This window comes from Xiphophorus maculatus, chromosome 15 (assembly GCF_002775205.1).
Source record: "Xiphophorus maculatus strain JP 163 A chromosome 15, X_maculatus-5.0-male, whole genome shotgun sequence".
Taxonomy (NCBI): Eukaryota; Metazoa; Chordata; class Actinopteri; order Cyprinodontiformes; family Poeciliidae; genus Xiphophorus; species Xiphophorus maculatus.
This window is the reverse complement of record NC_036457.1, coordinates 22,942,495-22,956,958: the sequence shown is the minus strand read 5'-3', so window position 1 is coordinate 22,956,958 and position 14,464 is coordinate 22,942,495. Positions and strand designations below refer to the sequence as shown.

The window sequence follows — 14,464 nt, the reverse complement described above, 5'->3', positions numbered from 1 at the left end:
CATCCTCTTCTTGAGAAAAGTGTCCTCAGTCAGAGGCTTTTTCAGATTTGCTGTAACACCGTCTGCTACAAAAGACCTTTCCTGCCAACACCATCTTCTCTTTAAAGAATCTGATTTAATGAGCTACAACATAAATTTTTTCTTTGGGATTAATTTTGAATTCATGATGTGGTATGTCAGGTCTATAGTCATTGATGACTGATGGGTGAATTTTCTTTGGTACTGGAACCAGGCAAGATATTTTCCACAGCAACAGAACCTTCTCTTGGATCAAGCGGAGGTTGAAGAGATGTTGCAGAATCCCACAGAGCTGCTCTGGCCTTCAGGACTCTGGCTGACACCATCTGGACCTGCAGCTGTGTTCCAGCTTGGTCTCAACAGATGACTCTTAATTTGACATCTACATACTGAAAAGTGGGAGGGGGAGACAAAGAACAGCAGCATTCCCTAGTTTGGTTGAAAACGAACTTATGGAAGCAGAAGAGTCCATGACTGAGATGGAAGATAGAAGCTCAGAGGTTTGACAGGAAACCTGTGGGTAAGCGGATTGGATTTCTGTTTGTCTGGGGACAGGAGAGGAGGAGGATGATGGATTTGCTCCTGAACTGAAGAATTCCATCTATCTGATCTTCCTCTTGCTTGACATTTGTGATCTTCTTCATCCCTGACCACACATCTTTGATTTTTTCCTCCAGTTCCTTCCTGTACAACTCATTGATTGGAGCTGCTTCTGTATGCTCAATAACTCCCTGGGTTTGCTGAAGTCCACAGTCAGAACAGACTTCTAGCAGGACATTTCAGACCACTTTGCATTCCTTGTGATGGCAAGTTAGATAAATATTTACAATGTTTTGTGACCTTTGATTAAAACATGAAAATAAAACACTTTTTATTTCTTTATTGCACATGTTTTTCATAACCTGTTTGACTTTTAAATGATTAGAATAAAGATATTCTTTATTTGTCAATAAGAACATCCAGGCATGAGCAAAGTGGCAGGCAAATGGAAAACGATGAAATGATATTGTAAACTATTTTTTGTAATATTGTCTATAAATACCTAGACTTTTGCTCATCCGTTTTTTGACACGGTCTTCAACATAAAAAAAACAAAGTCTGGTTTTGTAAAATGACTGCTGTCCCATGTTTTTGATGCGCCTTTGTTCAACAGCGAGAACACAGCGGCAGCGTCCTCTAGTGGACAACGTTATATTTCACTGTTGCCATAGCAGCCGGTTCTAAACACTACAGTATCGGCTTTGTACAGCAGCAGAAATGTTTCGGGCTCGGACAGAAAGAGTGATTAAAACCATCATTTGTGAAATAGTGGAGGAGTGTGTGAGGAGGGGACACTCGTTTTCTGAAACTCTGGCGGGATTCATGGTGAGGAACCCAGAGCCGCCAGCTGACTGGCAGATCACTCAGCACAACAGCTGCAAGTCTTTATGTCAACCAGCATTCGCTATGGAGACCATCACAGAACATTTTATTTCATAAAATATGTGCACTGATATCCAGAATGTATTTATGTTTCTGCTCAGGTGAAAGCTGTGGTGTTGAATCCAACAAACGGTTTTGATGTAGATCAGACGCTCTCAGAAGAAGACGTCCAAAGACTCAAACAGGTATTTGTGACGGTGCAGCTCACTCTGCAGGCCAACCAGGCTCCAGACATCAGAACATATGCAGTAGGTGTAGTGATGAGTTTGGACTGTTGTCAGTGAGTCACAACACACTGGTGCTGCAATCTGATCATCCACAGCAGACTACAGCAGGTGAAGGGTTTTTTGGTAGATAAAGCAAAGTTTAATCTGCAGTTCTGTCATAGCCTAAATCAGGCATGTCCAAAGTCCGGCTTGAGGGCCAATCACGGCCCGCGGTCAGATTTCATACGGCCCGCAGCTTCGGTCTTATAATGTATTATTTATGGCCCGCCTCCACTGTCAAACAGAATAAATAAATCATAAAACTTGAAACTGTAATTCCTCCTTTCACCAAATGGTGGCAGCACCACTTTAATACTATCAGTCTGCCTCCGTGCAGCGAACCCCTCTCCACTCATTTCTGCCATGGCCACTGCAAAGAAAACCAGTTGACAGTGAGGGCCGCCGCTTTCAAGAGAGATGGGAATTATAATACTTCACTGAAAATCAAGGCAATTGTGCTTGTCTAATTTGTAATGAGACGGTTGCCTTGTTTAAGGATTTCAACGTAAAGAGACACTACCAGACTAAACATGCTAACACATACAACAAGCTAACAGGAAGTGACCGTGCTGAAAAACTAAAGCAGCTCCAAGCTGGACTGGCATCACAACAGCGATTCTTCACGCGGGCCTGTGAGTCAAAAGAAAATACCACCAAAGCAAGCTACGAAGTGGCCATGTTAATAGCTAAACATGGCAAACCTTCTACTGAAGATACATTTATCAAAGACTGTGTTATGAAAATGGTGGAGAACATTTTGCCCTGAGAAGAAGCAAGAATTTGAGAAAAATGTTTGCCTGGCAGTAACAGTGTGGCACTGAGAGCTGAGGACATGAAACTGAGTATTTTGAACGGTAACGTCTGTCACTATCAGCAGTGAAAAGCCAAAAGAACATTTATGCACCTGGATTTATGGCACTTATTTTTATTAAACTCTTGAGTAAGATTTGGTTATTACTGTTGATGTTATGAACCTGTAGATGTGACAAACTATTACTTTCTGAAATATATTGTAAATGACAAGAGCAAAATTCACTTGTTTTAAGATTTAATAATAACAGACAACTTTGCATTACTTATAACTCCTGTTTAAAATGTTCTTGAGGCAAAGATATTTTTAAACTCATGTAAATTTAAGGTATTTCATACAGTTTGTTCAATGTTATCTGACTCTCCAGATATGAATGAAAGGCAGAATTTGGGTTTTTAGAGTTATTCTCATTTGCCTGAGTGGCTTATATTTGGTTATTTTGTCATTTGAAAAATAAAGATAATTGTGACAATGAAAATAGTTTTATAACGGTGTGCATTTGCATGAAACTTTTGTAGTTAAAAAATGTCCGAACAAACTATTGGCCCCCGGGCATCTTCACTTTATCAAATCTGGCACTCTTTGCAAAAAGTTTGGACACCCCTGGCCTAAATGAACAAAACCTGGTCTAGTTAGGCAGGAGAGAAACTTATGGTATGATATAGAGACCAGTGTAAAGGAGTTCTGTTCGCCCACTGACTGCTGTTGGACAGATGTCCTCTCTCTAGATTATCTGTCATGGTGCACTTCGGTCATAGTTCAACAAATTTTACTTTAGAGTGAGTGAATGCTGCAGCTCAAACTTCAAGCTGGGTGAAAATGCACTAAAAGGAACGGATGCTTTCTGAGGTGTAAGCAGAAATGCTATTTGCACCTGGCAGGGTTTTCAATGCACAAACTAGAAATAATTATTCCACCATTGTTTTGGCACCCATTCTAGCGTGTTACTCTTATGCGTCACATGGAGTGCATACCTACCTTTTGCTCCACTGGCTGCGCTCAGTGCAAAGCAAAATTGTCATTGCCCAGAGCATGGGGCAATGAAGTGGAATTCAGAGCACAGTGGAGCTAGTGACACTTTTATTCTGAAAATCCCTCACAGGATCTTTTTACAGTAGATGTGAAGCAGCCATGCCTCCTAATGAATTGTTTCTGGTTGCAGCTCTGCTTAGATAAGCTTACAGAGGAAACCAGCCCAGGTCTTGACACCATCAAAATGCAACTTTATTTTGAAATGAATTATGCCTCTCGATGTAAGTATAAACTTTAAATCTGTTTTATATGTTTCATTGACTACTCTAGAATTTTTTTCATGGGGCATAATTTTATCTTTTTATCTTTGAATGTAATAGAAAATGTTTTGATTGCAACTTTGATATTGTTCATAGAATGATAGTGAGTCTATTTGTTCTAAGGAGAATTACTAACACTGACTGATGTCCAGGGTTACATTAAAATGAGAAACAATGGCTGTCTTCCAGTGACTCGGCACATGCTATACAAAAGGCACTATATAAATAATTCAGATAATCACTTTATTTCTTAAAAAGAGTAATAGACGACTTTTTATGCAGGTGAGTTTCTGGCAGAGATCCATCGCATACTGGAGTTCAGACTCAGTGGAGTGTGTCGGGAGATTACAGACAATAGAGCAAAATCCAGGGATGATTTCCACACTCTGTACCATCAGATAATTACCTACATCCTGCTGAGATCTGCAATAGGTTCACCTGCAAATTTCAGCTGTGTACAAGACACTAACGGTGAGTCACGTTTGAACTGCAGCGTCAAGCAGCATGCTTGTAGCGTGCCGGTCTGAACAAGGTGATGGTTTTATGAGATTTAATTCCTTCAAAAGTCGTCCCATTCATCACAGCACTGAAATCCACATGTCACACCAGGCACTGAAACACTTAACACATCATTTTACAGTGTTTCCATTTATATGATGTGTTATGTTTATGCCAAATAAACATATTAACAGACAAAAACACATTAAATGTAAATACTTTTCATAATCAACACACCTTTTGACTCTTCCGAGGGGCTGTCAGTATGAAATAATATTTCTTGTTGCTCTGTGAGAAACAAGCTAACTGCTGTATTTGGGGGGAAACAAACTAACTTTTACGCAGCAGCAATATCAAAAATAAAAGTATACAGCTCAAATCAGAAGTCAAATACTTTACAACATAAACATCAAAATTATTGACAAAACATTCACATCAGCTGTAATAAAAATCATTTATGGTTATTCCTATGATTATGGTTACTGCTTCAACAAATGGAAGAAATTATGCTGAATGATAAGTAAATGATACTCTAATGTTAATGTCTACAAACTGCAAAAGTCTCCTCTTGGAGATTTGGCACCAACTTCACAGTGTGAGTTAACATACAGTACATATTTAATAAGTTAATACGTTATTTACAATCTTTTTGATTCACCTGGTCAGTAAAAAAATAACTGCCAGAAAAAACAGCAACATCAACGCTGAGGAACACAGCAGGCAAGTCTGGAGAGGTTGAAGGCAGAGCTCTGCTCAATCCATCATCTATTATTGGTGGATTGATGGATTATGGTACAACTGCAAAGGACATAATCCGTCCGTCTTCAAACATCATCAGTTTGAAGTGGAGGTGGTTGAGGAATATAAATACCTCGGGGTTCATCTGGACAACAGACTGGACTGGAGACACAACAGTGAAGCAAGAAAGGACAGAGCAGACTGGACTTCTTCAGGAAACTAAGATCCTTCAAGGTTTGCAGCAGATGGTGCAGAGCTTCTATCAGTTTGTTGTTGAGAGCGTCATCTCACGTAACGTTTTTTTTGTTTATGATACAGAGAAAATTTAGCTTCTAACTAGAGTCAGAATGTTCTTTGGCTATTGCTATATTTCATCACCTTAATCCATGTGGCTGTGGAATGTGTCAGTTACTGTGGAGGGCATGTTGTAGTGATGATGATGGTTATCTTCTTCTTCTTCTCCTCTTCCAGCTGCGCTGCAGAGTGTCTTGCCCCTGAATGATCTGGGAGCGTTCCTGGTTCTGTTGAAGAAAGACAAGGAGCAGCAGCTGAAGGAGCTCACCATGATTGTAACAGGAATCCGAATCTTCAACGAAGCCAGCAAGCAAAACGAGGAACTTTTAAGCCTCCACAAATTAAGTACGTCTTTCAAAAGTTGATCTTTGATGAGTTATTTTTAAATAAAGAACTAAAACACATAAGCACACAGCTTAAAAATAGCTGACACAAAAAGTATAATTAATACACATTATATAATTTCTTTGCATTTAAGATAAAACCGAATTAAGTAATCAGTTATTATTCTCATTAAGGGCCAATAAAATTTTGGTGCAACCCAAGTCACATTTAAAAGTAAAATAAATTTTATAAAAACTGCCTAAAATTGATAAGGATTGTTCCCTCCAAATACAGCAAATCAAAATACTGCACCAAGCAGCAGACATTACACAACAAAGAACTTTACACACAAATGATTAGAATTTTGTACACCAAGTATATTTTGACTAAATATACTTGGTGTACAAAATTCTAATCAAAAAAAAAAAAAAAAAAAAAAAGTTTTCTTCTAATTTCTTTTGCACTACAGAGGTTTTATTTTGTTTTTTTTTTAAAAAAAAAAAAACAACAAAAGAAGAAAAGTTCTTTGGAGGAGTCCCACATTAGCGTAGCTATAGACTAACCAGCTTTCTCAGAGCATTAAACACCAAAGTTTATTTTCCAGAGATGTGACTTTGCGTCTCCTTGCTTCTCTCTCGCTCATTTCCCACAAACGCGAACAAAACGACAAAGTACGAGTTGAGTGTCTCTTGCTCTTGACTAAATATACTTGGTGTACAAAATTCTAATCATTTGTGTGTAAAGTTCTTTGTTGTGTAATGTCTGCTGCTTGGTGCAGTATTTTGATTTGCTGTATTTGGAGGGAATATTGAAAAAACCCTGCATATGAATAAAAGTGGTGAACAACAGGATGTAGTGAAGCCATTTTGCTGCTTGTGCAGTTTCAGCAAAGGATTCATGACCAACTTGCCTGAGTGGTAGGTTTTCACCATCCCATTGATTTCAGTAGCTGCTCCAGACCAGGCTAACAGCCAGGCTAACAGCCAGGCTAACAGCCAGGCTAACAGCCAGGCTAACAGCCAGGCTAACAGCCAGGCTAACAGCCAGGCTTGGTTAATACTGGAGCCTCGTCTGTTCAGTCAGAAACCAACCATGTTCATGATTCTGTCTTATCTGTCTCATTTTGTTTTTTTTATTCAGTTGCATTAAATATTTCATTTTGGTATTCAGTCAAACACTGTTATTATTTTAACATTATGACAGTGGAATATACCCTTATCGATTTTAACAGGATAAATGTGAACTATCTCACTGTGTTTCTGAAGACCGCTGTTCTAAGTTTGACAGAAAGGCCTTTAATAGACCATTGCAGTGTTGAGGGGATTAGACAAATGGATCATAAAGAAACAATCAGTATTGTAATTAAGTCAAGCCAGTAGTTGTAGCATACGTTATATACTTTACTGATTCATTTTAACTTAACTGAAGTATGCTCTCAGTAGGCTCATCTGTAATGATTTCTACTCTGATCTCAACATTATGTAGTCTTTCCTATAAGAAAACATGATGCAGCCATCAAGTTAGTGGACTAAGAATTCCAGCAGTCAGCCAGGACTGACCTGACTGCTGCTGACCCAACAAAGAAGCTGAGATGACATTCTCATGCTCAGATCTTCATAAATCAGTCCTTAACTCATATTTTATTAGCTTATTTAATAGTCAGATTTCTTAAGTGCTTGTTTTGTTGCTCTGTATGCTCTGTAATATTTTCTTTGTTTTATTAAAACAAGTCTCTTGCAATGAGATATTGGATCTCAATGAGACAACTTGTATAAATTAACAACAATTGTAAAGTATTTTTTATAAGTAGTTTAGTTGGACCCTCAGGCCTGACTCTGTTGCTATGAAGCCAAACACATTCTTGCTAATAATCATTTCCAGCAAATACTTAACAGAAAACTTTATACCTCCTACTTCTCATAAATATGTAAAATATTTTTCCAATGTTGTCCTTTTTCACTTTGTTCTGCCCTTTATGTTGTCCTGGCAGTGCCTGCAGTTCTGCAAGAAGCGCTTCAGGTCGGTGATAGAAGCATTAAGAATGAACTGAGCATCACACAGGATTTGGTGTGGAGATACACGGCTGTGCTGGAGAAGCTAACACACCCCAACATTCAGCCTGCCCAGTGTGAAATGCCCATCACCCAGCTGAAACAGGCTCTCTACAACGTCAGGCAGCATGAAAGTTACCTAAAAATTTTACAGGTGAGAAAAAACTAGTCTAACATTAACGCAAGCCAATACTTGAGTTTTTTTGAGCTATTTTGATAAGAAAATGTGGGCCAATATTAGCAAACAATGTTTCTTTCTATGTGAGGGGATGGGGGTCAGGGGTCAGGGGGTTATGTGGTGTTTGTTTGGTCATGTGACAGTGAGACTGATGCAGTGGAGTGTCTAATTGAAGCAGAGACGCAATGTAGGCGGAGTGGTCACCATAAATTTACATGTCAAAAGGGTGGAGACACTCAACATTCATCTAGGCAACAGTTGGCCTGGAAAAAGTTACAATAAACTGCAAGATGAATATGACCCATATTTAACCCCACTGATCAATTTGTAGGAAAATCCCCCAAAAAACCAAGATATTTGAGTTTGTAAGATGCTGAAAACTTAAGTATTTTAACTGTGATTGTTAGGAGAAAGAAAAGTAATACAATGTGGCTGTTATAGAGATAAAAGTGTTTATAAAATGTGCATTAATGACTGCTTATGAAATAGTTACAAATACTTGGCATGACAGTGATCCTGAAAAGCCTAATTCAGGAGGTGACTAACTGGACTGCAGTAACATCTGATCACAGACATGTGACAACAAATTGATGAACAAACCGGGTTTCGTTTCAACAAGGACCAAAAGAATTCATCAAGAGTTCAGTGAAATGTTTCTTAAAAGCTTCATGGAATATCATAAATATATACTAATACGTGACATAAAAATAAAACCTCAGTTAAATATTTACATTGTTTTCATTTTTAAAAGCCATGTCTGCTGGGGAGAAAAGCATAAGAAATTTGTCACCAATCTGGTTGTAGAAGAATTGACACAATGTTTAATTATTTTCCATTGAAGAAACTTGTTTTGTGATAACACACACATAGATAATCATATCAAGATATTTTAACGTCATTTTGTTATACAGCATATAGTATGCAATAAAACAAGACAGCATTTTTTCATGAAAATTAAACGAATCAGTAAAACTGATCAACAGATGAATCAAAAATGGTTAAAGACAGTTTATATGATACAAGTGTTCAACAGCAAAATATGTACTTAAGAATTAATATGTGTTTCCTCTTTGCTGCCAGTCTGATGTGAGCATATGTTGCCAGCGTATGGAGAGTCGACAGGCTAAGCTTTCTTCTGTGTTGAAGCAGTTGAGAGAAACTGTGCAGCCAAATATGGCCATACCAGGTTCAACAGTCTTTGTAAGTGCTTTACAGTTTACAGCGTTTCCTCCTTTTAGTGTACATGTTTATCATCTGAAATGAATTAAAAAACATGAACCTTGGAGGAGTCCTGAGTTATATTTGAGGTAAAAACACAAGAAACAGCGTTAAGCACACTACCTTCCATCTGTGGTGTGCTTTCGAACTAAAAGCTCTCAGTTACTCTGCTGCCTCAAAATAAATCCTCTACAGACCAACATCTACTGCTACAACAGCTAAAGCATCTTATAGTGGTTCAATACAGCACTCATATAAACCGTCCACCTACCTGGACAAAGAGATAATATGGAGAGGGCTCATCCTAAGATTTATAATGTCCTTGAAAATATTTGAGAGCAAAAACCAGATTCTTAAATTCTGCATTAACTGCATAGATAATCCCAGACACACTGAGGCAGTACAGGCTTGCAGGATAAAGTTAACACAATGTTTTAAACTGACAAAAAGATCATTTTTGACGTCTGATTTTTGTTTTTCTACATTAGTAATGTTGCTCCATTGACTCATAAAAGTATTTTTTATTCTGCCACAGGCTCACACTTGTTTCTGTAGAATATTATATGTTTATCATACCAAACAGTTATGCTTACATTACAAACATCATGGTCCAGTTCTGAAACTAGAATAAAAATTGTTTACATTTTTCAAGATTATTGGACCTTAACCAAACTCAAGTATCACTGTATTTTCAGTATGTTGTATGCTGTATGTATTTGAAAGGTGCTGCTTTCCAGTCGAGCAAAACCCAACACCGCCTGTGTCCACCACCATGGACAGGCGGGTGGAGGTTTCACTTTCCTAAAATAATGGCTTAAGTCTTTGTTTTAATTTTTTTTTTAGTCTACATTAACTTTTGGCAAAAAGGTGGTGATTTTTTAAAAATCAAAATCACTTTTGGCAAAAAAAAAAAAAAAAAAGACACAAAAGGCCAAAAAAATCACCATTAGGTGAAAAATTACAACTGCTGTTTTTTTTTGGTCTAGCTAAAGGTCTTATCTGTGTCGAGGTACAGTAGGCACTTAGTTTGTAGCAGATCTGTCCATCCAACCATCCAACCAACCAACTAACCAACTAACCAACCAACCAACCAAACTTAGCGTCATCATGTCAACACCGATCAAAATCAGCGCTACTGTATAAATTCAAAATCAGTGCACAGTACTAGACACATACAGAGCCTTGAAAAAGTATTCACTTTCTTACAGATTTTTTGTTTATTGTCTTTTCTGTTCCATTTAAATGTTTCTACTCACCAAACTAATGTTAATCACAGACAAAGATTACCTGAAGACCCCAAATTAGACAATATTATCATCACAAAATATATGCGTTGAATGTTCTGCTGTTGTCACAGCTCCCTGCATGGACACTGCTAAAGGCTGTGTGTGCCACAGTTAGAGAGCGAGAACAACACAGTTCTTCAGTTAGAACAGCCACACACCTCCATCACACTGGAAGGTAAAAGCTCGGCAATATTGGCCATCTTAGAAAATAGGTTTAAAACAGCAGTAAGGTCAGAAAGACACTAAAACAGAAGTAAAAGCAAATGTCTCAGGTTGTGCCAAGGAATAAAAGTCTTTTTTACAGAGAGTTTTAAAGGGGCAGGTCTGATATGCAATAGGAGACTGTTCTATAATTTAGTAGCAGCAACACTAAAATCTGTCTCCTCTGAGCTTCATATTGCTGTGCATTGTGTCTTGTATATCTTTGATATTGTAGAAACAGCTACTACTGATCAGTTACTTATTGAACCTTGTTTTTTCAGCCGTTGTTCAAGGCTGTGACAAAGTTGTGGTTTGAGCTCCAGGATGAGGCAGAACTGCTGCACATTCTCAGTAACATCACAGTCGGTCTCAAACCCTTCCTCGTCTCCCAGGCTAAGAGGTTTTCGAAGGCGTATCTGAACAGCCTGCTGGAGGCAACAAAAGTAAAAACCGACGCCAACAGACTGGCTGTGTCCTCAGGTATGGCAATGTCACTAACTTAGTCAACCCTGAATGTACAAATGAAACATGTTGATCAAGTTTAGTTAAAGGCTAGAAAAGGAGACTTTATTGAGTGACAGTGGATTTGACTGTTCAGGCTTCTACTATTTTCTGATTCCTCCTCCAGATGAGCAGATTGACCCGACTCTGCTAAACACTCAGGCCTGGCTCCTGCCTCATGCAAATGACAGACTGAAGGAGCTGCCATTGGAGTACAATGGTTTCTGTGGTTACATGTTCGTGAACAGAGACGGTCTGCTACTTCCAGGTAGTGCTCACCTAAAACACAAAGAAAATCACATTCATCTCCTCAAAGTAGAATAGCAGTTTTATTGCCTTTGCAACAATAAACAATCTGGGTGCAATTCTCCAGATAAAAAACGTCTCACTTAAAAAACTGCAATAAATAATTACTTATCCTTTGATAAAAGTTGACTTAAAACTGAACTAAATTATAGGCATAAAATTGAGCAGGTCAAATTGATCACAGCAGCATTCAGCATGGCTAATGGCTAATGGCTAAAAACTGTTTCTCAGTGTGGTGGACTTAATTGTTCATGTGTAGGTGAGATCAAACACTTTGATCAGTAAATCACAGAATTAGATAACCTTATCTCCATTTATTCACATTATAAGAAGCTTCATTGCTGTACAGTCAGTAAGCTTTTCCATTTATTGTTGTCAAGAGTACAAATAACTACGGTACTGACATGCATGTATAAATACAAAAACATTTCTTTTTTTTTATTCCATGCCCCCATTTCATATCAGAAACAAACTGGGAAGGGGGGGGGGGGGTAGTTAATTTGGGTCTTCAAATAAAGTAAATGCTATTTTTGCAGGAAATCCGTCTATTGGGATTCTAGAACACAAGGAGAGGTTCTATGCTTTCAGCTCCCGGGAGGCAGCTTTGGCATTTGCCTCCTCTCCAGATGACTTTGTTGCTCAGGTGGCAGAAAAATCCAAATTATTCCCAGAACTTTTCCAGCTTCTCAGACTCCATCAGCAGCTTCCCAGCTCGCGCTCATACTCTGAGGTTGGTATCTTTACCAGGGTAATATGGCTCTTTGTTCTTTTCTATAAGTTAGGAACATTTCACCAAGAAAGTAGTTTCGTTTTGAAAATGAGACTCCACAGTAAAATGTATTTCCCTTTTTGTGTAACACCAACTAAACTCTTCAGTTCCATAGTAAACTGAATACATCTTGAGAGCATATGATCTGTTCCCTTGTTAGCTTTAGGAACACAGCGTTCCTGATCTCAGCCGATGTCTCTGCTTTGCTTTTGCAGAAAGAACCAGGGCAGAGTTTATGGCCTATGCATATCAACAAGCGGGAAATTGGAATACAAACTGACACCCACCCAGTGGAAACACACATTGACAAGTCATACGAGTGGAATGAGTGGGAACTAAGACGAAAAGCCATTAAACTGGTGAGCCAGACCCATACATGTTTAACAGTGTCCACAGGCATGAAACCAAAATGGAGCGCAGCATATTGGATATATCTTTCAATGCATTAGCAATATATTTCCGTGTATGAAATTTAATATTTATATTTTCCAATGCATTATAAGTGTAAACCATATATGTGTACATGCACACCCCTACAGACACACTAATGTTTGCTACATGCAGGATGTTTGGACACAAAAGACCATTTTTTTCCATAATTTTGTTGATAGTAAAGGGGAAAATAATAAAAACTGTAAATAAAAAATGTAATTCAAAAGAAAATTCCAAGGTGGACACAGTGAGCACAGCCATGCCGTTCATCCTGCAACCAGGGGATCGCTGGTTGGATCCCCGTTCTGGACGCCTCTGTCATTGTGTCTTTGGGCAAAACACTTCACCTGCCCTGCCTGCTGGTGGCGCAATATAGCAGCCTCACCTCAGTCTTCCAGCCCTATGGCAGTCTACAATCTACATCAGCTTCCCATAAATAACAGTTCATATACTTTATATATTCTACCATGTACTGCTCATATTTAAACAGTATTATTTATGTTTCCATATACGTAAAAATATTCTGCTATAGATCGAAGATACATATAACACATATTTACATATATGACCAATGCATTTTTCCAAATTAATCATATGACATTATGGTAGGTGTTTGTAAATATAAAATTAAAACTATTTTGGGATATATATAAACATACATTACAAATACATATTATATTGTATAATACATGAATCAATGCATTTACAATATACAGTACAGACCAAAGGTTTGGACACACCTTTTGAGTTTCCTTTATTTTCATGACTATTGACATTGTAGATTCACACTGAAGGCATCAAAACTATGAATAACACATGTGGAAATATGCACTAAACAAAAAAGTGTAAAACAACTGAAAATATCCCATATATTCTAGTTTCTTCAAAGTAGCAACCTTTTGCTGTGATTACTGCTTTGCACACACTCTGCATTTTCTTGATGAGCTTCAAGAGGTCGTCACCTGAAATGGTTTTCACTTCATAGGTCAACCTGCCCTGTCAGGTTGATAAGTGGGATTTTTTCCTTATAAATAGTCATGAAAATAAAGAAAACCCATTGAATTAGAAGGTGTGTCCAAACTTTTGGTCTGTACTGTATATTAGAAAATGTATTGTGAAAAGAATAGATTAGAATACATTTCCAGTATATTTCCAGTAATACATTAGTAAATATATTTTCATAAGGGGTGGCCTGGTGGTCTGAGTGGTTTTGTAGAGTTAAGAGTTGTAGGTGATTAAGACCAAACTGATTTCTGCTTTGTATGTAATGTATCTCTAGTAGTTTGAATGTCTTCCACTGCTGCAGCACAGATTGACATTCTTTTATTTTCAGTCTAATAAACCTCTTTTGTGCTCCATAATCTAAGGCTAATATTCGGACTACAGTAACTCACTCAATGCAGACCAACCTGAGCCACATGAGACGGGACAACGTTAGCCAAACATGGCTGCCGAAGGAAGCTACCTCTCAAACTATGAGAGAGAGCGGGAGCAACGTCCCCAACCCTCAGACATACCTGCAAGGTCTGAGGGGGCAGAGAGATGCTGAGGTGCTGAAAGTAGACCTCACCAGACCTGTTGAAGAAAAACCTTGATGACAAACCTTCGATGAAATTAAAGTTACTGTGCGCAAATGATTTCATCATTTCATCATCATCTATATATGTATGTTTGTGGTTTGTTTTGTGCCTGTGTCTCTTCTAACCAGTTAATGGAATTGGAACTCAGAGAAGTTGGACTTAAACTTTCGTGTTGTCTGACCCTTTCCTTGTAATGTTGTACAGATCATATTTCCTCAGCAAATGTGATTTCAAAGTTTATAGAGTTGGTATGTTACACAGCATCTGGGGACTTGATAT

The 14,464-nt window shown here is 38.1% G+C and overlaps 1 protein-coding gene across 1 annotated transcript; it reads left to right on the top strand.

Annotated features, from left to right (window-relative positions):
- The first annotated feature begins 1,238 nt into the window (after window positions 1-1,238).
- On the top strand, window positions 1,239-14,414 carry cfap206 (cilia and flagella associated protein 206). Its single transcript, XM_023347392.1, has 12 exons — window positions 1,239-1,383; window positions 1,542-1,625; window positions 3,680-3,770; window positions 4,092-4,280; window positions 5,517-5,684; window positions 7,654-7,868; window positions 8,973-9,092; window positions 10,879-11,077; window positions 11,226-11,366; window positions 11,941-12,134; window positions 12,389-12,532; window positions 13,973-14,414. The coding sequence occupies exons 1-12, from the start codon at window positions 1,276-1,278 to the stop codon at window positions 14,198-14,200; spliced, it is 1,881 nt and encodes a 626-aa protein (XP_023203160.1). The 5' UTR covers window positions 1,239-1,275; the 3' UTR covers window positions 14,201-14,414.
- The last annotated feature ends 50 nt before the right edge of the window (window positions 14,415-14,464 follow it).

Excerpts from the sequence above, each read along its gene's own strand:
- cfap206 (XM_023347392.1), top strand. The coding sequence starts at position 1,276 with ATGTTTCGGGCTCGGACAGAAAGAGTGATTAAAACCATCATTTGTGAA. Across the intron at positions 5,685-7,653 it reads TTTAAGCCTCCACAAATTAA|TGCCTGCAGTTCTGCAAGAA; the intron begins GTACGTCTTTCA and ends TTGTCCTGGCAG. Across the intron at positions 11,078-11,225 it reads CAGACTGGCTGTGTCCTCAG|ATGAGCAGATTGACCCGACT; the intron begins GTATGGCAATGT and ends TTCCTCCTCCAG.